This window comes from Eurytemora carolleeae, unplaced genomic scaffold (genome assembly GCF_000591075.1).
Source record: "Eurytemora carolleeae unplaced genomic scaffold, Eaff_2.0 scaffold1305, whole genome shotgun sequence".
NCBI classification, from domain to species: domain Eukaryota; kingdom Metazoa; phylum Arthropoda; class Copepoda; order Calanoida; family Temoridae; genus Eurytemora; species Eurytemora carolleeae.
In genome coordinates, this window is record NW_019397215.1 from 27,322 (window position 1) to 51,970 (window position 24,649).

General features: G+C 29.7%; 1 protein-coding gene across 4 annotated transcripts in view; it reads right to left on the reverse strand.

Annotated features, from left to right (window-relative positions):
• Window positions 1-1,701: 1,701 nt before the first annotated feature.
• LOC111712788 (leucine-rich repeat-containing protein 15) overlaps window positions 1,702-24,649 on the reverse strand; it is a 28,669-nt gene continuing 5,721 nt past the window's right edge. Inside the window, exons 2-16 of one of the 4 annotated variants that reach the window (XM_023487514.1) lie at window positions 22,306-22,592; window positions 21,776-21,906; window positions 20,420-20,473; window positions 18,563-18,671; window positions 17,206-17,368; window positions 15,981-16,079; window positions 11,923-11,955; window positions 9,615-9,751; window positions 8,791-8,943; window positions 8,582-8,696; window positions 7,263-7,328; window positions 6,603-6,742; window positions 6,305-6,369; window positions 5,220-5,418; window positions 3,578-3,664 (exon numbers count right to left, since the gene is read on the reverse strand). In XM_023487514.1, coding sequence (XP_023343282.1) covers window positions 5,230-5,418; window positions 6,305-6,369; window positions 6,603-6,742; window positions 7,263-7,328; window positions 8,582-8,696; window positions 8,791-8,943; window positions 9,615-9,751; window positions 11,923-11,955; window positions 15,981-16,079; window positions 17,206-17,368; window positions 18,563-18,671; window positions 20,420-20,473; window positions 21,776-21,906; window positions 22,306-22,573 — 1,722 coding nt within the window. In that variant the 5' untranslated portion in view covers window positions 22,574-22,592 and the 3' untranslated portion in view covers window positions 3,578-3,664; window positions 5,220-5,229. Of the gene's footprint in view, window positions 3,665-5,219; window positions 5,419-6,304; window positions 6,370-6,602; window positions 6,743-7,262; window positions 7,329-8,581; window positions 8,697-8,790; window positions 8,944-9,614; window positions 9,752-11,922; window positions 11,956-15,980; window positions 16,080-17,205; window positions 17,369-18,562; window positions 18,672-20,419; window positions 20,474-21,775; window positions 21,907-22,305; window positions 22,593-24,649 lie in introns of all 4 variants that reach the window. The other 3 variants (XM_023487513.1, XM_023487512.1, XM_023487515.1) reach the window with 3 other exon arrangements.

Sequence of the window (24,649 nt, forward strand, 5' to 3'; positions counted from 1 at the left end):
CCATTATCATCATTAATTTGCTGTGTCTCCATTATTATCATTTATTTGTTGTGGTCTCCATTATTATCATTTAATTTGTTGTTTCTCCATTATTATCATTTAATTTGTTGTGTCTCCATTATTATCATTTAATTTGTTGTGTCTTTATTATTATCATTAATTTGTTGTGTCTCCATTTTTATCATTAAAGGGACAGTAAAAGAAAAATGAAAGGGGGTATAGGCTGAAAGCTAATCACTTTAGCTCTTGATCGCGACCCATGAAAGTTTTATCTGATGTTCCTGTCTCGAGAAACTGATGTAAAACTGTGTTAAAATTATACGAAATTCATATATGTAAAATTTTGAAAATCTGAAACTTAAATCACGTGACCAGAACTATCACCAATGGCAGAGCAGTATACTGGTCATGTGTGTCCGCCTGTATCACGTGACCTCTTTACTGCACTGCCATTGGTGGAATTTCTGGTCAAGCAATACGGACGTAAAAATAATATTATGAATGAAATCTATTGAAAATAGAAATAACGAATATAAAAGTAAACCTAATTTACAATTAGCTTTCTCTGGGATATCATCGTTTTCAGATTGGTTGTTTATTTGCTGAATATGATCTGTTTAAACCTACTACTTTTATACAAAATTGTATATATATTAATTTTCGTATATATTTGACACAGTTTTATATCAATTTCTCGAGACAGGAACATCAGATATAACTTTCATGGGTTGCGATCAAGGGCTAAAGTGATTAGCTTTCAGCCTATACCCCCTTTCATTTTTCCTTTACTGTCCCTTTAACTTGTTCTGTCTCCATTATTATTATTTAATTTGTTGTGTCTCCATTATTATCATTTAATTTGTTGTGTCTCCATTATTATCATTTAATTTGTTGTGTCTTTATTATTATCATTAATTTGTTCTGTCTCCATTTTTATCAATAATTTGTTGTGTCTCCATTATTATCATTTAATTTGTTGTGTCTCCATTATTATCATTTAATTTGTTGTGTCTTTATTATTATCATTAATTTGTTCTGTCTCCATTTTTATCAATAATTTGTTCTGTCTCCATTATTATCATTTAATTTGTTGTGTCTCCATTATTATCATTTAATTTGTTGTGTCTCCAGGACTGGTTGGAAGAGGACCAGAAGCTAGGGTTGGGTTAACCCTAAGAGATGATTTTGATATTTTTTATATCTTAGCTAGAAATAATACTTAGAAATAAATCTTTACAGTGAAATATTTAATAATTAAATACCTAAATGGAACACTTAATATTATTTCAAGAGAGTAATTCTAAATATCAATTCTTCAGAAGAAAAAAAGAAGAAAAAAAACGAGTAAAATATGTTAAAATCCAAATCATGTTTTGAATTCAAACTATGATATTAGTTTTTGGTTTTAAGTCCGTTGAAAACTTTTCTTCTTGTCAAAAAAATTCATATTTATATTATCAATTTACTCAATATTAAATACAAACAGAATTTTATCTGTCACATGTGGATACTTGAATGTTTGCTGGTAGAAAGTTCTTCAAATTGTGTTTCATTAACTCTAAAATTTCCTCCATACTTTAATTGTTTATTCATCTAATCAGAGTGCAGATTCATGTTTTTTTTAACAATATCATGACAAATGTCCAAGAGCAACATACCACTAAAAACTGACCTATAATGGGCTGTGGAAGGAATAAAGACTAGGTTTATGAACATTTATTTCAAAATTGTTAAAAAGAAAACACTGGATATGTATTATGTATGTACAATATATAGTTCAAGGGCGGAGAAACAGGATAATAATGGTCAGAATTTATCACATTGAAAATAACATTGTATACACACATTTAAAATAAGAAATATGTGATGTAGGTTAAACCTTATACACTGCTCGAGTCTTAAAATTTGTTATTAGGCGCATTATCAAAATAAGATAACTATAAACCAAAGGTATAGATGTCAATGGGGCATATGCCCAAAGCACAGATGAGGGAATGAAACTTCTTTTCAGTTTATAAATCCCTACTTGATATAGAATACAGAAGCATTTAGAGATTTAAATTATACAAATTAAAACTGTTGATAAGAGTAAGATTAAAAGTTGAATTCAATTCTACATTGGTTTAAGAAAACTGCAAAATTCACTTTTTAGTGAAGTCTAAACAATAACCAGCAGTCTTCTGCAAGCAAGAACATTTAATTAATTTTGCAAAAGTTTTTTTTTTTTAAATATTGACAGGTTAAAAACAGCATTGACGGGATGTTTTCTAAAGAATTTAAATATAGATTCTATTGATTAAACTGTTCTCTTTCTGAATATAGAAGAAAGTATTCATGACGTTGCTCATTTGCAATCTTTGCGTCAGAAAAAAAAATTTATATTTTTCATTCGTTATTAAAGATACAATATTTTAAAGTTATAAATCTGAATTCAAAATAACACTATAATTGTGAGGTATGTACAAGTGAATCCATTTCATTATTTTGGTTTTAAACCATGGAAAACCTTTCCTTACACCAGGAAACCCCAAAATCTAATGTATTCAAATTATGTACTCTCTGGGACCAATAATGTCTAAAAAAATAAAATAAATATGCTTTTTTTAAATTAAACCCCATTTAATATATACAAATTTGTGATAAGTTTTACTCAAAATAGCATATTCCCCATCCCTTAAAAAAACCATTTTGATTCATTGTTTTGATCTCCTTCCACTGCAGTACTTAGATTTAACGGAACAGGGAGATTCCTGGCATATTTTCCTTGCCCAATATATGTACGCAGTACAGTGTACAGCAGGACAGCTTAGATTGTATCCTAATTAATTCTAGACCATCATAGAGAAGAGAACAACAATAATAATAATACATATCTATAAATAAATAACATGTTAAAATAATTAGTGAGAAAAAAATTAGATTTGTTTCTGCTAATTTCTTGTTTTAAGAATTTCAGATTTGAGAAATGAAATTTCTCGACTTTTTCAGCATTATTAAAAATCCATAACATGGAGCTTATCCCTGGGACTTAGAGCTAAGCTGAGAGTAAAGAAGAAAGAGAAAGATTCGACATTAACATTTTATAGTGTAGCTATAGTTTTATAAAGTATATAATATACAAGATGAAATATACATACAAGTTTACATTGTATGGTTCTATAAAACATACAATATATTAGATTACAAAATATGTTGTATAGTTCTATTAAGTATACAATATACAATGTATTGTAAGATTGTATTTATTGTAAATAGTATGCAGTACACTCACAGATCAGGGTGTTCAATTTTTACTTCTACATTGTTTAAAATATTCCTATTTTCAATGTTTCCTAGGTTATATTTTAATCTTGTAACCAACCATTTATGTCTTTTATTCACTTTTTCTTGGCTCTGAGACCCGAAGTTCACTGGGTTAATATATTTATCTAGGTTTAGTTCATGTTGTTCAGTACTGGACATATACATATAAAAGGCAATGTAAGAGTAGAGCTGCAAGTTCCTGGTGTAAACTAGGCATAGTACTCAATCCTGCACCTGGAGAAGAGGATTCTTCTGGTGCTATACAGTACATATGATCCAGAGATACTTCAGATATAAGATGTTCCCTACCATCCTCAGGATCAACACAATGGGTTGCTTTTATGTAATCTTGATCAATCTCCTAAATATTTAAATGAAATTCAGAAAAAGATTGTATAAGTGAGATAAATTGGATTAATAATAGAATAGACCTAGAGAGAAGAAGGGGATACTTGGAGGTCAGAAAAAGTTTATAATTCTGTTAAGTAGAGATTATAAAGTTTAAGATGCAAACTGTAAGTAAACAACATCCTTAGATTTCATTCCAGCACACATTTTATGCAGTTTTTAAGTAAACTTGAAGAAAAACTGTATTACAGAGCAAGCTTGCTAATGCACTTTGTTTATCATGAATACATAATTTAAGGAATGTCTTCCAGCCTCCTGTCCTGAGTTTGAATTGTTAAAATTGTAATTTCTAAAATTGTTTTAAAAAGGTGTACAAAGTACAATATACATGCATGCTAAAAGTATATAAATACATGTAAGTTTAAAATGTTATAAGATTATTTTGAAGTAATATCAAAAATTTCAATTTAGATTAATTTTAAATTCTTCATGTTGCCATTCATTCTTAATTTCTGTGCCTAAAATTACTTAATGATATGAACCTATATCTCCTCTTGGAGTTTTATTAATTAACTTTGTTATACTTTTTACTGAAAAAACAACACTCAGTTCATGCATAACAAGTTCGTCATCTTCTTATCCTGAAACTGCAAGGAAGTCTAATGAATGGGTGTTACTAAAGGAAGAATAAGTTGGTGCTAAATCAGTGAAAAATAATTAATCATAAAGTGCATTGAATAAAGATTAAAGAATTCATGTTCTAATTTAACAGCTTGTAGGATAGCAGAATCTAGATGTTAAAGTGTTCTATGCAATGCTGATTTAGACCTTCTTGAATATCTTTATCATTAAAGATTGTGCCTTAATAGTTAACTATTTTGATAAACAATTTTGACTCTGTTTAATATGTTTATTGTTAAATTGTGCATGTGACATGAGAAAACAACTTGTATTCTTTATAAAACATTTTTAAACTTTCTTGAAATCTTTTTTAAAATATTCTAATTGTTTTATTCTTAAAAATTGATAGATTTAAAGAAAATTTGAAAAAGGTGGTTCAATTTGGATCCAATATAATTAAGCATTGTGCAAAGAAAATTAAAAAGCCTGAAAGAACTTTTGAGTGATCATTAAAAGATGTGTTTAACCTAAACAAAGACATAGTTTTGGTTCGTTCTCAAAATTTCAAGATTTTTGCATGTTAAAGAGGATCCTCGAAAATCTGAGATTTTCAAATTATTTTAAGATTGTTTGCATTGCATAAAGTTTACTTATTGTTAAATTTTTACTCCAAAGCCAATAAAAATAATTGGTTGGTTTAATCTTTTGTCAAAGTCATTTTCAATGTGTTTTAAATTCTCATTTTAAAAAAATTCTAAAATTCAACAAAATATGTGTTATGCATTTTTTGAGCTAAGTGATTGACACGTTCAAGAGAATACAATTTTGACATCTTTAAAGATTTCAGATTCTTGCTAAATAAGCCTCTTAACGATTTAAACCTAAAATCTTGACTATTCAAAAATGAACCAGGCAACAATGTCCATCTCTAGTTTAACCTTATCTACCTTATATGAATTAAATATAAAGCAGTGTAACCAGAAGCTGGGTGAGCATGTACCATGTACAGTACACACCAGCACTAGAGGATAGGGCTGCAGCAGGTATACAGTACATGTGATTCAGGGATACTTGAGATATAAGATGTTCCCTACCATCCTCAGGATCAACACAATGAGTTGCTTTTATATAATCTTGATCAATCTCCTAAATATCATCTCGTTGAGTGTTTAACCTTCCAGTTTAGAGCTGAACACATTAGTTGCTTTTCAACCTCTTTGTAAAAGGTTAGAAAAAACAATGTAATGAATCTGCTCATGAAGTGTTTGTGAAAAATAAAGGGGGGTTTAGGCTGATGTTTGAGAAATTATAAAACTTTGAAAATCATTCAGAACAGAAAATCCAATGAGATCCCTGATTTGGTACAGATCTTAGAAACATTAATTAATTTCCTATACTATTAAAGAACAAATTGAATTTGGGTCACTCTTATGTAGTTTTGTGCTTACCTTAAAGGACAATAATAATACAATACTTTAATGTCTCAAATTTTTAACAATTGTAGGACTTCACTGGATTTTGGATGGAGTTTTTACAATTTTACAAATTATGTATCATGACAGTGTCATTCTCAACAGTTAACATGCAAACAGGAATTATAAGGCAGGGAATAAAAATATTTTTATGCATTTTACTGTCACCAATTCTGTATACTCATGACCTAAGCTTAAAAAAAATATCAAAGTTTTAGTGTTGTAACAATCCTGTTTTCACAGCTTTATATTTTTATGTAAATAATTTCTATACATATATAATAACAACACAAGACAGATTTATCCATGCAACAAATACAATTTGCTTTGTTTTTAAAATATAGGAAATCAGCTACCATTTTCCAGGCATGCGTTAAATAAGCATCTTTTAATTAAGAAATACATGTCTAATACTGAACACTATTTTAGTGACAGAGCTTGACTAGATAGACTCTGATATGCAAAATGCATTTTCACCTTCTAAGTTTCATAATATAATACAAACAAATTATTTAATTAGGACTTACTAACTTTCAATTGTAAAATATAATTGTTCTAACCTGCCATTCAGCATTAAACCATTTCTTATACCACCTCATCTCACAATCACAGATAAGCGGGTTACCTATGGTTCAGGGTATTAGGAAAAATTAAGCTTGCTTCATTTTTTAAATCAATAAAGGTGTAGTTTTTGTGTTTGAAAATTCATATTTATTAATATTTGTATTAAGAAAGGACTATCCATGGTATTATGAGTAGTTTCATTTATAACAGTGAAACTCACTGCTTACCCAAACAATTTTAATTAGTTTAAAAGTGAACTGAACTTTAAGATAAAATTTAAAAAATCTTGCTTACTATGAATATCTATATGCTTGAGTGTATCTAGAACAGGTTCCATGAGTTCGTAGTGGAGTGTGGTCAGCTCATTGTTGTATAGCTTCAACCACTCAATGGAGTGTAGGTCATCAAATGTGGTCAGTGGTATCAAGGAGATACTAAACACGATTTTGATTATCATGTAGATACTTGTATTTTTCATATCTATTAACAGTAACTGTAAACAATACAGGCTCAGATTTAAAATCAAAACTCCCCTATTTCATGTTAAATATGATAAATAAATTCAATATAATTATAACATTACTTTGTTTATTTGTTTGAAAATTACCAGATGATATAGGTAAATTCTTTTATTCTTATATTTTTATATTCTTATTTCAGAATTAATTTAAAATATTTGTTTAACAAATGAATAAAAGGGTTTAATACAAGCCAAGTTTAAAAAATGCAATGGTCCAATGCTAAACAAAACTATCCTGGGCAAACTGTAAGTTAACACGAAACAATTTCATCCATTTTATTGCTGACAGCAATTTAAGGCTTTAGGGGATATGACTGTATTAAAGAAATTAAAAACAAACACAAACTTTTCCCGTGAGAAAAATTAAACGTTAAACTCAATCATTTAAAATTGAGTTATAGGAAAGTACATTATGGAAAATTCAAGAAACTTACTGGTTATTCTGAAGCCACAAGTTCTTAATATGTTCCCCAAATCCCTGAAACGCTCCCTCTTCCAACCTAAAACAAAATATTTTTTGAAATCTAAATATTTATTGTCTTCTTATTTAAATTGTACAAAATAGTTTGCTTGTGTTTAATAATAAAGCTTAACGACAAATTCGTTTACATTTTTCTAGATTTGTGAAATAAATACAAAATAGTTTACATGTGTTCAATGAAGCTTAATGACAAATTCGTTTACATTTTTTTTGAGAGATTTGTATGAGGGTTAAATACATACATTTCTTAAATTAAAAATTTGGACTTAAGGATACTTGGATCCTGCAAGACATATAAATTGAAGAGTGCACCAGTGAAGTAGTAGAACATTAAATGCATATAATAAGTCATTGATGATAAGAGGGTGTGCGGATTGAATAGAAATTTTTAATATAAGAACCGTCTGCATATAATTTGGGCAATTTGTGTAGAAATCAGTTTGCGCAAGCGCTATACAACTTTCATGAAACATTGGTATAAAGTCAATGTACACTATATGGAAAATACAACGATTGTACTAACGAAGAACATTGAAGGTTCTACAAATATTATATTATTCATCTTTCCCTTACATCTAGATCAAGAATTTAAAATACATAAACATTTTATATCAAAGAATGAAGTTTTTGTAAAAAAAACCAAAATTGTAAATATTTTGTAAATTTAATTCAAATAATAAATTCTATCAAAACATGTGTTAAAACATCTTATATTTACTCTCACATTCACAACAAACATTTTTCTTTGAATTTTTTTTAACAACTAAAGTTCGAAAAATTTCATTTAAAATTATTTTTACTTAACTATGTAGTATCCATTTGTTAAATTGCATAAGCATGATCAAAATTCAACAGAGCAACCAGCTAATATTTAATGGGACTGTTGAGGCAATTGAACAACTTTTGAAAATTTGCATAAAGGTACTCATAAACCCGTTGTCTGAGAAGACTTGACAAAGATTTTCTTGTGTTTTTTCTGTTATCTGAAATTGGATAATTTTCAATCAGGATTGAATTTTATATTTCTGAAGCAGAGATATGGAGTAAAATATTGACAGAATTGATCTCTGTCCGAAATAAAAACAACTAAATTTTCCTCATTATTATTAAGATAATAGTGAATATACAATATACATACTGGTGCTCATAAAGGTACTCATAAACCTGTTATTATTAAGATAATAGTGACTATACAATATACATACTGGTGCTCATAAAGGTACTCATAAACCTGTTATTATGAAGATAATAGTGACTATGCAATATACATACTGGTGAAGGTTGTTATCATCAAGATGAAGTGTAGTCAGCTGGTGTAGGGGTCTCAGAGCCGAGGTGGGTAAGCTTGTCAGCTTGTTGTTTGTCATTGATAAAGACTGCATTTGTTCTAAATTAGATTTTCTTTAGGAATTTGGAATTCTTACTGAATATATCAAAGGTTTAAAATTTTCCATGAAAAAATGAAGAGTAGAATAAATTACCTTCTAATCCTTTAAATGCTTCAGGATCAATTGTATTTATCTTGTTGTAATCTAGGCTAAGAGAAGTTAGTTTGGATAATCCTTCAAACCCTCCTGGACCAAGCTCCTGCAGGTAGTTGTGGTTTAGGGTCAATGTATCTAATCTATCCATACCTAAATAATTGATTTTTTAACATGTAAACACATATTTCAAGATACATAAAATATGAGATAAACACGAATTTCAAAATAAATGCAATAATGCAATAAATTTGACATTTTTGGAGTTTAACCCATTGCCAGATCTGAGGAACTTTAAACAAAAATATGTGATCAAAGGCTGTTTACTTTGTATTTATAAAGTCCTACCTTATTAGTAGTAATAAAAAATTTAAATGTTATTTTTGTTGTAAACATATTTTTAAAAACATTTTCAGAAGTTTATTAATTTTGTTAATTCATTTTATGCAACCAAATCTATCTGTAATCTTTTTCTTTTGTAGATTTGAAATGATATTTGATATTTGACAAGAAATCCGGAGACTTATTGATTTGATACATCAGTCAATTTATAAACTTTTCTGAACAGGTATTTTCATTTGTAATAAAAGTTACATTTTATATTTTGGATACAAAATATAAATGATAAAATTTTTTTATAGGTTCTTTAATTTTTAAAACAATTTTTTCACTCAGATAAGAAAATAGCCTGGATACATTAAAACTATTTTAAAATTCATACGTCTGGTTTACCACATATTAAAGAAAACTAAAAAAATCAAAATGAGAAAACCTTAATTATCAACTTAGTTCCACCAAATTCTTTTATCCTATTTTTTTCCTACCTTGGAAGACCCCAGGCTTGATATGTTCGATCTTATTCTCAGATAAATCTAGTTGATTCAGGTTTTTCAGTGATACAATTGCATCCCGAGGGATCTCACTTAGATGATTCCTTCCCACATTGAGTCTCAGTAGATCCCTATATAATAAATACTCAGCACTAACTAGGGGATAAGGAAACCAGAGAAACAACAGAAATGGTTTAACATAAAACTAGATCACTATGTAAGAGACACCACACTATGCATAGGTTATGATTACTAAGTCTCATTCTGCCTTGTTAAGGTAAATTTAAGACTTAATTCAAATTACTGAAAACATAAAAGAATTCACCATTGACTTTTAAATAAAGAAATTTTATAGAATATCTGAAGTAAACTGCAGTTATTATGGAGACTTTTTAACAATAAAATATAATTATGAGCATATTTAGGTAAAGGGAAAAGCTGTTTTTAGAGAGAAATGTAAAAGAAATGCTAGAAAGCATATTATTAATGTGAGATGATTTGAAGTTGTCACACAACATTCATCCATAAAAGTAGTTTACTAACCACAATCAAAACCATACAAACTTATTAAGAAGTCTTCAACTTTAACCATGTTCATCAAAAATCAACATTGTTTCAACAGAGATGGGAACTTTTGAATGGGATATCCTTAATCCTGATCGGATAATTAATCTGGAGATTAAAAATGAGTGGAGAACAAGCAATATTTAATCTGCAGATTAAGAAAAAGAGTGGATTAAGCCTTAATCCTGATATCCACCATTCTAAAGTTTTCAGCTCAGATATCTTTTTATCAACCCTTAATGATAAACCAATTTGTCCCATAACACCCATATTTGTTTGTATGACCCCATGAGTGAAACATGTTTAATGTTCATTGTTTTGAGTTCTGTCAGTATTGATATTTTGTATATTTAATAGATTTACAACAACACAAACATGTAAACACTATCTAGGACAACTTATAATAATGCTAAACTAACAAGATACTCATCAATATAAAGTGAAATCTTTTCGGAGTATGTATAGAAAATGAAAAGGATGGGAATAAATTTTGTTAAATGATATTTACAAGTGTGGATTGGTGAATTGGGTAGGTTTTGAAGTAAGTTTGTTACATATTTACTTAAGATATGTTTAAAAATTAGCTAAGCATTTAAAAATAAAAGATATAAAGGCAAAGTCTGTGAAAGCTTTCTTAAAGATTATGAAACCTTGGGTTAAGCAAGATTCATTTAGATGTGTTTGGTAATCTATGTACAAAATTTGACATTAATTTTATGTAGCAAAAATAATGCTAAACAAAAATATTATCATGTTAACTACTAATACTTAGTTTGGTGAAATATAAACATAAATAGTGCAATATATTCAAAAACTATAAAATCGACCAATTTATTTTTAATTATCAAAAATATAGGTTTAGTTATTCATAAAAGATTTAATATCTGCAAAATTAAAAACTTCAGTTATGAATTCAATGCTATAATGTCATGCAACATTATGAAGAACAGACCTGTTCAAATTAAATAAAGTTTACCCTACTTCATGTATGTCCTCTTCACAATACTAATAAAACTGTAAAATTCCTTTAAATTTTCAAATTGTTATTTTTTCCAGTAAATAATTGAAAGTTTCAGAATTTGGGAAACTAATATTGAAGCAGTTTGAGTAATTCAAGGAATAAAACACACACACACACAGAAATGATAAAAAATAATTTATTGTAGTTATTTTAAGATATTATGCAATTTTAAACCTTCAAAGGAAATTTTAAAATATTACTTTTTGTTACATTATGGCTATGCGTTGCATTTTCATTTTAACAACCCATGAAAGAATGCATGCATACTTAAAAGCAGTTTAATTTGTACAATCTAACGCTATTTACTGCTTGTGCATTTTCATTCTAACAAATACAACAATGAACTAAGTTCAGTGTGTACAGTAATATTAACTGTGCAATGTAAACAAGAATCGGTTTTGATTTACATTTACTTAAAAAACCGTTTAATGTGCACAACATGTTACAGTAGAGAGTACAGTACACTGCAGGGTAGACCGACTAAACCAGTTTTTAAAATAAACAGATAGTTTTGTCAAGCACAGAGTATAAATTAGGCAATTTTTCAAACGACAGTGTTAATACAAATATTGCAATAACTAGTGAAAAAAGCCCTGTGCTGGTTTAAGAATAAAATGGATTGGCATAACAGTGAAGAATTGATTAGTTATGCATCCCCACATTATTCATGTGCATTTAGCTAGTTATTAATCTGGTTTAGTCAGTAGATGGACATACCCTTTAACTTGGCTGTGAGGACTGGATTGGAGTCTGAAATCCGGAGAAAAAGCTTTTTAGGGTGAAATTATAAAATTAGTTGAGAAACAAATGGGTGTGGTTAAAGGGGGTGGGATGCAGTCCTTTCTTTCTCCGGATTTGAAAAGAAGCGAGAATGAAACAAGAACAGCATAAAGGGATAAAGATAAAACATAAGGTTCAAGAGAGAAGGAACAAACAGTGAATCTGGACACACCCATTTATTTAGTGGAATACACTTCTGCTCTTTTCTCCGCCTTTTGTTTAATTTAAATGAATCCATGATTTTAAATGTTATCTCTTGTGTATAGAGTTAGAATTAGATTTATACAGAAATCAATAGATATTTAGGTAAATTATTAAATTCATTCAAATTTTAATCAGTGAGAGTTAGTCATGAATTTTTAATTGTTGTTCTTTTTTTTCAAATAGTTGAATAAATATATTGATGAAAATTGATTTTATAATATTAGAGTTTGTGTGAACAGGTTTAGTTTAATCGTATTGTTGGCAATGTCAGTATGTCTTAAAGTTTGTCACACTCACAGTGTCATGCCAAAGAACATTTTAGAGGGTATTATATAAAAAATCGAACAATAATTTTTTGAACCTTAAAAAAAGAGAAAGCATTTGAAAGAAAGGTATGAGATTATACAAATTTATTTAGATATTTCTCGAATTGAATCAGAAAGACAATGTCACAAGTTTTAAAATTATTGGATAAATTACAATGAAAATTATCTTTTCAATAAACTCAATTAATGTAAAATTAACTAAGTCAACCTAATTTCAATTGGGAAACCATTTTGTATTTGAATATTTATCTGCCTGATTCACAAATGTTACCCTTTAGTTCTTCGTCAGAGCATATGTGAGAGGAATTTCATTGTTTAAAAGATTTAAATGTGTATACAGAATGCAACTTTTAAAATGGAGAATTAATAGATATTACCAAGACAATCCCAAACAATTTTAGACTTCTCAAGAAGTTTAACCCTATTCCCGCTGGGGGGGGGGGGTCAATTTGACCCCCCCCTGTAGTTTTTTTACATAACTCAAAAAGTATTGGTCTGAGGCTGTTGAAATTTTCTGACTTTTCTTACATACCCAAAGCCCTCCCTTTAGGCCTAAAACCGGGCTTTAATACTAACTGCCTGAGTCCTCAGGCACACTGCCTGAATAACTGCTTTTGCCTGTAGCAAACTAAATCTTTGTTTTGACCCACTTTCACTTGTCAGATTTTGATAAAATTTAGCTTTTTGGAAAGCCTATGACATAAGGAAACGGATTGCACAAGTTTTCCGAATTAGAATTGCAGATTTTTTGCAAACAACCTGTCAAAGGAAATTTGCACATTTTTAGTTTTTCTTGATTAAAAATCAGGTTATTTAAAATTTTGCAAAATTTTTTGCATATTTGAAATGGCATGGTCAAGGGCTTTTCAAAAATGTATAATTTGTCATTTTTTGGACAAATTTTTTTTTTGCAAACATTTTTACTATAAAACTGGATTTTGCGATAAAAAATTCAATTTTCGCAAATTTGCAAATTTTTTTGCAGATTCTAAAAGTAGAGCACAAGAGCTTTCTAATGATGTATCATTTGTCATATTTGGACATAAAACATGGGATTTAGAGGGGGGGGGGGGCAAATTGACCCCCCCCCAGCGTATCCTGGTTTTCAAGTACCCCAGCGGGGATAGGGTTAAATATATCTTTCTTACACCGAATGAGTAAAGTTTTCAGTAGGAATTTTACAAACTTGATCAATGTTCTTAACTTAGTAATAGTGAAAGTTTGACAACAATTGAGTTAACTTATCTAAGACATAAGCATTATGTAAGGTTTGAATAAGTCCATGTACAGTCATGTACATAAATTATATCATAATAAGATTTTTATATAATTGGGTTAACATCTGTATGTTGCAAATATTATTGTTATCGCTAGAAAATTGGTTCAATGTGTTTTGAAGGTGTAAGCTCCCACTTTAAAAAGTGTTGCTAATCTTGCCTACTACTTCTTTCAGTTTTAAAGGTGCTGCATCTGTAAAGTCAACCCAGTCTTAAAAATTGATACAACTTTTAATATCAGCCTGGATCTATGTGGGTCATAAGAAACATTTTTTTCTGTTTTAACTTCAGGGTTGTATTTAGTACAACGCATATTTGTGTGCTGGAACAAAGAGTAAAGGGGTAAACAAAATGCTTAACTAATGTTTGAATGGATATTAACTGTTGTATTTATTTTCTGGTAACCAAGTTTCCAGTGACTAGAAAGATCTGCAGCATATATAATATATATGTTAACTTGAGCACAGATCTAAACATTCATGCCTTGTTCCAACAATCTCCTCCTTCCCAACTTATCTAGAACCTCATTCAGATTCATAAGTATTGTTTAAAAAGAACGACTTTTGAAAAATAAAATATTAGTCATTTATTTCTTATTTTAAAGGAAAGAGGAACATTTATTCATTTTAAAGAAAGTATTATTTTGAATATGTATCAACAATAAATATATATAACAAAAATTTTTAATGTCCTTTAAAATCTGAAAGAATTGTTCGAACAAAGCATGAATCGATCTTGACATTTTGAATAAAGGGCAAGCAAGGGAAATTTAATTGGAATGTCAAGCAATAGCTTTAAGTGGAAAAACCATTTTTCTCAAAGAAAAAAAGGTGAGAGATTACTGAATTTGGAACTCGGACAGGACCCTAGAACTAATTATTGATATTGCCTCTTCATTTGTGACTTGACATTGTGTTCACTGTTTATTTTCTCTTTGAGTAAAGTTGACATACAACATACAGTGTAGACTAAACTACACATGTACACTGTACAACATGTAGAACAGTGTACAATGTTAACTGTAACATAAACCTCATCTTTTAGGCAGAAATTAGTTTTGAGAATCAAATCCTTAGCAGCTAAAACTACTATGTGACTCAAATGTTTCCTAACAACTTATATAGTTTATGGCTGGGATGTCTAATTTAATCTCTCCCAAATTCAAATAATCTGTAGTTTAGAGTTGATTAAATGCCTTCTTGATATTTAAAACATAAAAATTAGCTAATAAAAGATATGCAAAAATGGTAAGTTTAAAAATTGCTGAAAATTAGCTAAAATATATACAATTAAAAAGTTAGCTGGAGCTTGCTGTTAAGGATAATTAGCTGATGCTGTCAGCTGAAGTTTAAGCTAATATAAGTCAGCTGATGTCATCAGCCAAAATGTAGGTTAACGATAGTTTGTTGATGTGTTTAGCTTAAATACAAGATCAGCACTGAAGTATCAAATAATATTGTCAGCTGAAGTGTAAGCTAAAGATTATCACCTAAAGCACAAGATCAGCCAAAAAATAAGCTAGTGTAAATTAGCTGATGTTTTTAGGCTGAAGGTAAGCAGCTGGCCAATGTCAGCTGTAGACCAAGGTCAACTGCTGGCTAAGAGCAGCAGCTGGTCAAGGTCATCACAGGTCAAAGACAACTGCTTGCCCTAGTCATCTACGGGCCAAAGACAACTGCTTCCCAGGTCAGAAGCTGACCAAGGTCACCTGGTGGTCAATGACAGTAACCTGCTGGTTAAGGTCACCTGCTGGTCAATGACAGTAACCTGCTGGTTAAAGTCAGCAGCTGGCCCAGGCGAACTTCTGATCATGGACAGCGCCTAGCCAAAGGTCAACTGCTGGCCCATGTTAATTATTTTCAAAGGTCAACAGTTGGCCAAGGTCAGCAGTTGGTCAAGGCCAGTAGTTGGCCAAGGTCAGGAGTTGGCCAAGGTCAGAAATTGGCCAAGGTCATTAGTTGGCCAAGGTCAGTAGTTGGCTATAGATTAGCAGTTGGCCAAGGTCAGCAGTTGGTTATAGATCAGCTGATTCTAGTAAGAACGTTCTCAAATATTTAATGTCTGTTGGGGATTATGAGCCAAGAAAAGAAACAACTAAGTCTGTAAAAGCACACTGAGATAAGAGGTGGAAGAGCAGAAATGTACACCAAGAGATACAATAGAAAATACAATTTTTAATTTTACTTACTTAGTGAGTCCATCAAAGGCGCCATTTTCTATCTCTTTAAGCTTGTTATCATAAAGTGAGAGCCTGGTCACTTTGCTTAAACCCCAGAATGCTCCTTCCCTTAACAACACAGCATTAGACCAGGATTATAACATCTAGGGGGGTTTAAGAAACTTTGCCTAAACAAGAGTAAGTTTCATACTAGAATTAGAAGTTTGCCTAATTTCTAAACTGAATCTGATTATGTCCAGTCTATTTCTAAACTGAATCTGATTATGTCCAGTCTATTTCTAAACTGAATCTGATTATGTCCAGTCTATTTCTAAACTGAATCTGATTATGTCCAGTCTATTTCTAAACTGAATCTGATTATGTCCAGTCTATTTCTAAACTAAATCTGATTATGTCCAGTCTATTTCAGAAAAAAAATCTTAACATCAAAAGCCATCGCATAAATTTAGTTTGGAAAAAAGTTTACAGAGTACCTTTGTCTGTTGGGCATGTAACCTATGGTAATATTGGATGAAAATAGGTTTGTAAGATAAGCCTCACTGACGATTAAGCCAGGACATCTGGATCACCGTTGAGTGTCCATGCAAACGCATTGTCTTTTTCTTTTATTTCTTACAAAAAGATAAATCATTGGATTTAACATATATATGATTTCAGCCCCGCTAGGATAATATATCTATAAAATTTTTTCTATTTTTATCATTTTAACATTTTCTTTTCAAGCATAATTCCAAATATTCTGGGTTGAATTTGGGAAACTCATTTTCATTTGGAATCTTTTAAAATTCTTTTGTTTGAAGTATTTTTAGTTTTTACATTTAACATACATACAGCAAGAAAAGTTTTTAAGGATTAAACCCACAAAGCAAAGCATATAAGATTTAATGAAATTATTTCTTAATTATAGTTTAAGGGGGACTCAAACTTTCTGTAATCATTCAATTAGAGTCGTAGAAAGTACAGTAATAAATAACTTAGGTTTAATTAAAATAACAAAATAATACATAAATTTCCCCTGATTATTTAAGTTTACTTTTTTGAAAAGTTAAATGTAATCAAATGTTTATAAAAAAAATGTCAATCTCAAGATTAAAAACTATAAAACATTACATTAGCTGTAGATTATAAAAAATAATTATTTTGAATGAAACTGTTTTAACGTTTTCTAATTTTCTCATAAAAAATGAATTTGTAATTAACGACTAACAAATGAATTTTTTAAATTAAATCTTACTTAATGATGGTAATGTTGTTTTGGTTGAGATTAAGATGATCTAGTTCACGGAGCTGACGAAGTGCCATCTTAGGAACCTCATGAAGCTTGTTGTTGGATAGAACTAGGTGCTTCAAGCTTCCAGCCAGAGAGCTCAAGCTATTTGGCATCAGGCTCTGAACCTCTATTTAATACAAGGTTTAATCTGAACCTCTATTTAATACAAGGTTTAATCTGAACCTCTATACAATACAAGGTTTAATCTGAACCTCTATACAATACAAGGTTTAATCTGAACCTCTATACAATACAAGGTTTAATCTGAACCTCTAGACAATACAAGGTTTAATCTAAACGTCTAAATAATACAAGGTTTAATCTGAACCTCTAAATAATACAAGGTTTAATCTGAACCTCTAAATAATACAAGGTTTAATCTGAACCTCTAAATAATACAAGGTTTAATCTGAACCTCTATATATTACAAGGCTTAATCTGAACCTCTAGACAATACAAGGTTTAATCTAAACCTCTAAATAATACAAGGTTTAATCTGAACCTCTTAATAATACAAGGTTTAATCTGAACCTTTGGCAAAAGTTTAAAAGTTTAATCCTAGCGTTCATTTAATATTTTTCGGCTAAGGGCCCTCTAGGTATGCATTTGGACAGTTAATACTATATTTACTAATGAGTCTTTTCATGAATTAAGAACTATAAAAATGTACTAAAAAGTTATGCATTTACAAACAATGTCTGTACAATAACTTTATTTGTAAGTAAATTTAATGGAATACTGTCAACCTAATAAATTTTAGTTTACTGTCTCCCTTGTCCAATAAACATGGTTTATGAACATTTAAAATATTGATACCACAACTACGTTGCTGACTGAAAGGTCTAAGACAGAGTCAGATAGGAATTGATAAGTTTGAATTTTATAATCCCTAAATATTTGCAACCTTTTAAAAATTAAACCTTATGATATTTTAAATTTAGCTAAAGTTAAGTTCAAATATAAAGAGACATTGGAAGAATTTATAAAATGTCGCATTCTTAACTTTCTGATAGGGTTTTAAATAAATGACTATTTGGAGCTCTTTAAAACTGTTCCCACATATTCATGGCTAATTATTTATTTTCGCCATTACTGAGATTTACGTACATATAATAGTATACAACCCATTGAACAACTGTCAAGAAAACATTTCAGAAAATCTATTAATACCTCAAAATCTCTAGGGTAAAATGTATATATTTAATCAATCATTTGATTTTAAAATATTTATCTTCCTATTCAACAAAATTTAGATTTTACAATTATTTATCTTTCTATTCAACAAAATTTAGATTATTAATTAACAAAATTATTGACTTACCACAGTTGTAGACAAGTAGATGAACAATCTTTAAACCCATGAATATGTAATCAGGGAACTTGGGTATTCTGCAATCCCGTATCTTGAAGTAACCAATCTGAGCAAAACCCTAATCAATAATAGGGGGCATAGAATACAGGACAGGTAGACAGGTAGACAAGCAGACAGGTAGACACTTAAGCAAGTAGACAGGTCAGCAGTTATTACACAGATATATAGGTACACAAATAAACAGGTAGATAAGTAGACAGTGTATACCCTAACCCCCAGTGTATACCCTAACCTGATCCCAGTGTATACCCTAACCTGCTGCCGACAACACCTCTCGTTCCCTGTCTCCAACAGTAGAAATTCAGCTGACCAGCTGAGGTATGGCGGGAGATTTACTTCCAACACAATGAAGATCACTTACCAGCTCCTAGAGTTATACAATGTTGGTGTAGACGCTGGCCTGGATTTGAAGCTGAATCTATGGACAAGGGATGGGNGAGTAATTATCCTATACAGGTATATAGGTAGACAGGTAGACAGGTAGACAGGTAGACAGGTAGACAGGTAGACAGGCAGACAGGTAGACAGATAGACATGTATACAGGTATAAAGTAGACAGGTATGTAGGTAAACAGTTAGACAGGTAGATATGTAGACAGGTAGACAGGTATACAGGTATAAAGGTAGACAGGTAGACAAGTAGAAAGGTAGACAGGTAGACAGGTATACAGGTAGATAGGCAGACAGGTAGACAGGTAGACAGGTAGTCAGGTATACAGGTAGACAGGTAGACAGGTATATTGGTAGATAAGTAGACAGGTAGACAGGTAGACAGGTAGACAGGTAGACAGGTAAACAGGTAGACAGGTAGACAGGTAGATGAATATAAAGATGAATATAAAGATGAATATAAAGATGAATATAAAGATGAATATAATGATGAATATAAAGATGAATATAAAGATGAATAAAAAGATTAATATAAAGATGAATATAAAGATTAATATAAAGATGAATATAAAGATGAATAAAAATTTGAATTTAAAGATGAATATAAAGATGAATATAAAGATGAATATAAAGCGAATATAAAGATGGATATAAAATGAATAAAAAGATGAATATTAAGACGAATATAAAGATGAATATAAAGATGAATATAAAGATGAATATAAAGATGAATATAAAAATTAATATAAAGTGAATATTAAGATGAATATAAAAATAAAAATAAACATGAATATAAAGATGAATATAAAGACGAATATAATGATGAATATAAAGATGAATATAAAGATGAATAAAAAGATGAATATAAAAATGAATAAAAATATGAATATAAAGATGAATATTAAAATGAATATAAAGATTAATATAAAGCGAATATCAAGATGAATATAAAGATGAATAAAAAGATTAATATAAAGTAGCATGTAAATATGAATATAAAGATAATATAAAGATGAATATAAAGTCGAATATAAAGATGAATATAAAGATGAATATAAAGATGAATATAAAGATGAATAAAAAGATTAATATAAAGACGAATATAAGGATAAATATAAAGTGAATATAAAGATGAATATAAAGATTAATGTAAAGATGAATATAAAGATGCATATAAAGTGAATATAAAGATGAATATAAAGATGAATATAAAAAGATGAATATAAAGATGAGTATAAAGATGAATATAAAGTTAATATAAAGATGAATGTAAAGATGAAAATAAAGATGAATATAAAGATGAATATAAAGATGAATATAAAGATGAATATAAAGATTAATATAAAGATGAATATAAAGATAAATAAAAAGATGAATATAAAGAATTTGAAATAACAAAATAAAAAAAATAGTTACATTGTATTCCTGAACGCTAACTTGATTGTGACTCTTTAGCTGGTCTGTTACCGCCTTAACAATAAAATACAGATTTTCAGATAGACGACATTTCAACCAATTGTATCTAATATATATGAATACATATTGTATCTTAACGTATTATCCATATATCTATAGAATATCTGTAAAATTTGTGAAATTGCGGATTTAGGAAGAGAAAATTGCGGATTTTTCCAAATTTGGGCGTTAATAAAGTCAGTGGTGAGTGTAAAACTTTGGAGAAGGACCGACGTTTGAATTTTAGTACCTAATATTCATTTAATAAATAATTTGTAGATCAGAGCTGGGAACTTTAGAATGGATAACCTTTAATCCCAACTACTTAATCCGAATATCCACTGTATAAGAAACTTTTAATTTTAGCCCTTAATCCACTCTTTTTCTCTTTTTTGGATATCTGTACATTGTTTACTCCAATGAGAGTGTAGAAATATAGTTCGTAAATTTTATTGACCAATGACAGTCTTGAAAATAAATTCTATCCCATGAGAGTAATCCGCAATTTTATCAAATACAGCATTTGTCGTCGGCTATTTTGTAAATTAATCGCTGAAGAAAAAATATTCAATAATAGGTTTGAGATTCTTTTTTAACCAATTTTAACTAATGTATAATTAAATAAATGTGTGAGAAATTAAGTGAAATCTGGAGTTCCTAGAATCAAATTTGTTGATCTAAATGTTTAATCTCGAGACTAACATAATCTCGAGATTATATTAGTCTCGAGATTAGCAAAAAGAGAGGATTAAGCATTAATCCTGACATCTACGATTCTAAAGTTCCCAGCTCTGAACAGTTTTCCATGAATTTGAATTCAAGCGCGTTTTGGTCAATAATTCAACAATTTACACAAATGTCTTGCAATACTTTTTCTTTTAATATGCAGAGATGCCGACAAACACGTTTAAAATAGAAAAGCCTTACCCCATAGATATGCGAACCCTTAGTCCAAATATTTTCAAAATGTGGGCTTTTTGTGCTTTAAACATTGGGAAAGACCCTAATCTCACATTTATCATCAAATGTTTAGGTGACCATATTGAATATCGTGTTCCAGTGTTCAAGAACGATCATCTTAAAAGTAAAAAAACCTTTGGCCGAATTTAAAGAATTTGAGCGGCGGTTTAAATTTAAGCCGCGGTTTAAATATGGTTGGTTCCACTTAAAAATGTATCAAATGTTTCAAGATCTAAGCCGGCGCTGAATTTAAACCGGGTTTTGGCGGATTTAAACCGCGGCTCAAATTCTTTAAATTCCATCTCTTGTATGTTAATAAACAGATCCCAAAATGATGCCCATCTCTAATTGTATTACCTGGAGATCCACCAAACCGATTCCTTCACAAGTGATATCAAGGCCTGATGTTCTCTCCTTGCATGAACAGGGTTTAATACTTGAACTCTCAGGACATTTTTGCTTTGGTTCTCCGTGGGACTTCAATTCGCCTAAAGTTTGTAGTGATTGGAAATTTCAACAAAATTTTAAGATTTCAAAGAAATTGAGTCTTTGCCACCAGCTCAAATTTTTAATCTTTGCAAACCAATGTGTAAACCTTAAATATTTCAAATTATGAATTCTGTTACATCAAATAATCGAAGTTTGAAATATCAAAGGTTTACACCATCAGGTTGCAAAGATATAGGGATTAACAAATTTGAATTTGTGACAAAGACTCAATTCATTTCAATACTAAGGAATTGTATTTGATGTATTTTTCTGTGACTTTGATCAAAAATAGTGTTGGCTAAAAAATACAGATAAGAGAAAATAAAACGTTGAAGAGTATTGTTGATTGCACTCTGAATCAAGGGTACTGTCCCTTTAGTATTTTACTTATTTTTTACCTTTTAATGTGATCCCTGGTTTAGTTCTATATTCAGCTTGTCTAGTTCCTCTTTCCTTCCAGTCTGGTAGATGTACTGCAAGCTCTTCATCTGATGGGAAGAGTACAGGGGGCAGGTGGGTGGAGGGTTGGGAGGATCTACTCCCGTCGTCATATCTACTGGGTCGACTGGACCGGAGAGGGGATTGAAGAGTAAGCCCAAGGGCTGGAATTATTTGTCGGATAATTAGAAGAAGAAACCATAGTTTTGAACCACGACCTGGCTTCATTCTAGATTTTTCTTGGAACCTTAAACATTCATATTTTTATTGGATTTCTACATGAAAACATTACTGCATGTAATAAATATAGAGGCCCCATAGTAAATCTAGATAAATGTGCTTATTAGTAAATATGTAAATCATGTATTGCGATTAACCCAAGCTAGATGCGTAGATATATATTTCCAGCATACACATATTGTGATTGCTTAACTACGTTATATATAACAGCGCATAATTTGTAATTACTCTGTTAATTCCTAACTCTAATCTAACATGCAGAAATATACTCAGTTGATATAGAAACTCCGATTTGATTGCAGCAAGAGAATAATCGGTTCTTGTTGAAACATACAAGCTAAAATCGTGCCCATTGGTTTGGCATTGATTGATTAATAGCTAGTGTCAGTGTTGACATCAATAGCTGACGAGATCGCGCCAATTGGTTTGGCGTTGATAGAATATGAGCTAGTGTCTGGTTGACATTGATAGCTCATGAGATCGTGCCCATTCGTTTGGCATTGATCGATTAATAGCTAGTGTCCTTTTTGACATCGATAGCTGACGAGATCGCGTCCATTGGTTTGGGGATTTGGGTTTGATAGCTAAGTGAAACTTTATGGTACCTGGATAGATACGTGTTCAAGAACCTTTTATGGAATAGGACACTTACTACATACAATTTGATGTAACTATAAGAAATTTACATTTATGTTTCTAATTTCTATAATTTTTCTAGAAATTTAACATTAAATAAAATACATATTTCGCAGATTTTTCTGTTTCCATCGAAGAATTTCCAATAATTAAAAAAATCGACATTTTTCTTGGCATAAACCTTTCCCGGGGTCAGAGAGTTCCCACAATATATTTAGATAAAATTTTTTAGTGAAAAGGAAATTAAGTAAAACTTATGATTGAACATGTTTATTAAATAAAATCGTCCTATTTATTCGCGACATTTATTCGATAATCTGATGATGAAAAGAGTCAAGCTTTGAACTATTAAATAAAATCGTCCTATTTATTCGCGACATTTATTCGATAATCTGGTGATGAAAAGAGTCAAGCTTTAAACTATTAAATGAGTTCAGTATTGTTATGATATAAATAAGTATTGCATGTTTATATTTCAGCTAAATTTAACATTGTATAGCCTAGTGAAGTAAGTTACTGTGCCGACTGAAATCAATAAAATATTTCTAAGAACCATGCATACATGAAATACAATTTAAAATAATAAATAATTCATACTTTTTACAATCGGAGGTTTTACGGAAATAATTTGATTTTATGTTAAAAATAAAAAATAAAATTCTTATTGTTGAACTGTTGAAGTTTTAATGTGGGCTTTTCTTAACATCAAACGAAGGATAAGTAATAAAAATAAAAGACAGTTGATTTTTTCAAATTTTTAAAATCTATAAATAATGTTCCAAAGAAAAGATATTTCTTTCTTCAATCGCATTTTCACATTTAAGGAATTTTATTAAAAACTGAATTAAAATTAGAAATTATATTTTTATTTTTTGAAAACATTATTTTTCAAAATTATTTGAACATGAAACATCACTGATATTAAATATTGACGAGTCAAAAAAAAAGAATAATAGTTCTTGAAACATTTCGAAATATGATTGATTAGAGGTGTGAAATATTATTAATCGTTAGTTTATATATATATTTCTTATTTATCATTTATTTAATGGATTTTATATGATAACTGTCGACAATAATTCATAAAAGTATGTAAGTTGTAAATGTATATTAAATGATTCACCAAACCACACGCTAAGTTATTTTTAATTACATTGCTATGCTCTTACTATTGTAATTAATACTAAAACTTTTATGTAATTGAGCTTATGTATATCTACGAGTGGAGTGGAGTGGGGGGGGGAGGTAATTTTGGCAAAAACGTTTATTATTTTCCTAATTTTAAGACATTTTCCAAAACGATGATATATCTATAGAATTTCTTTTTTACTTTCCTGAAAGTAACAGATTTTTTTTAATTCAGACTAATTTTTTATTTTGATTTTTAGGGAATTTTTTGAAAATCGAAAACTAATCTTTTCTGAAATT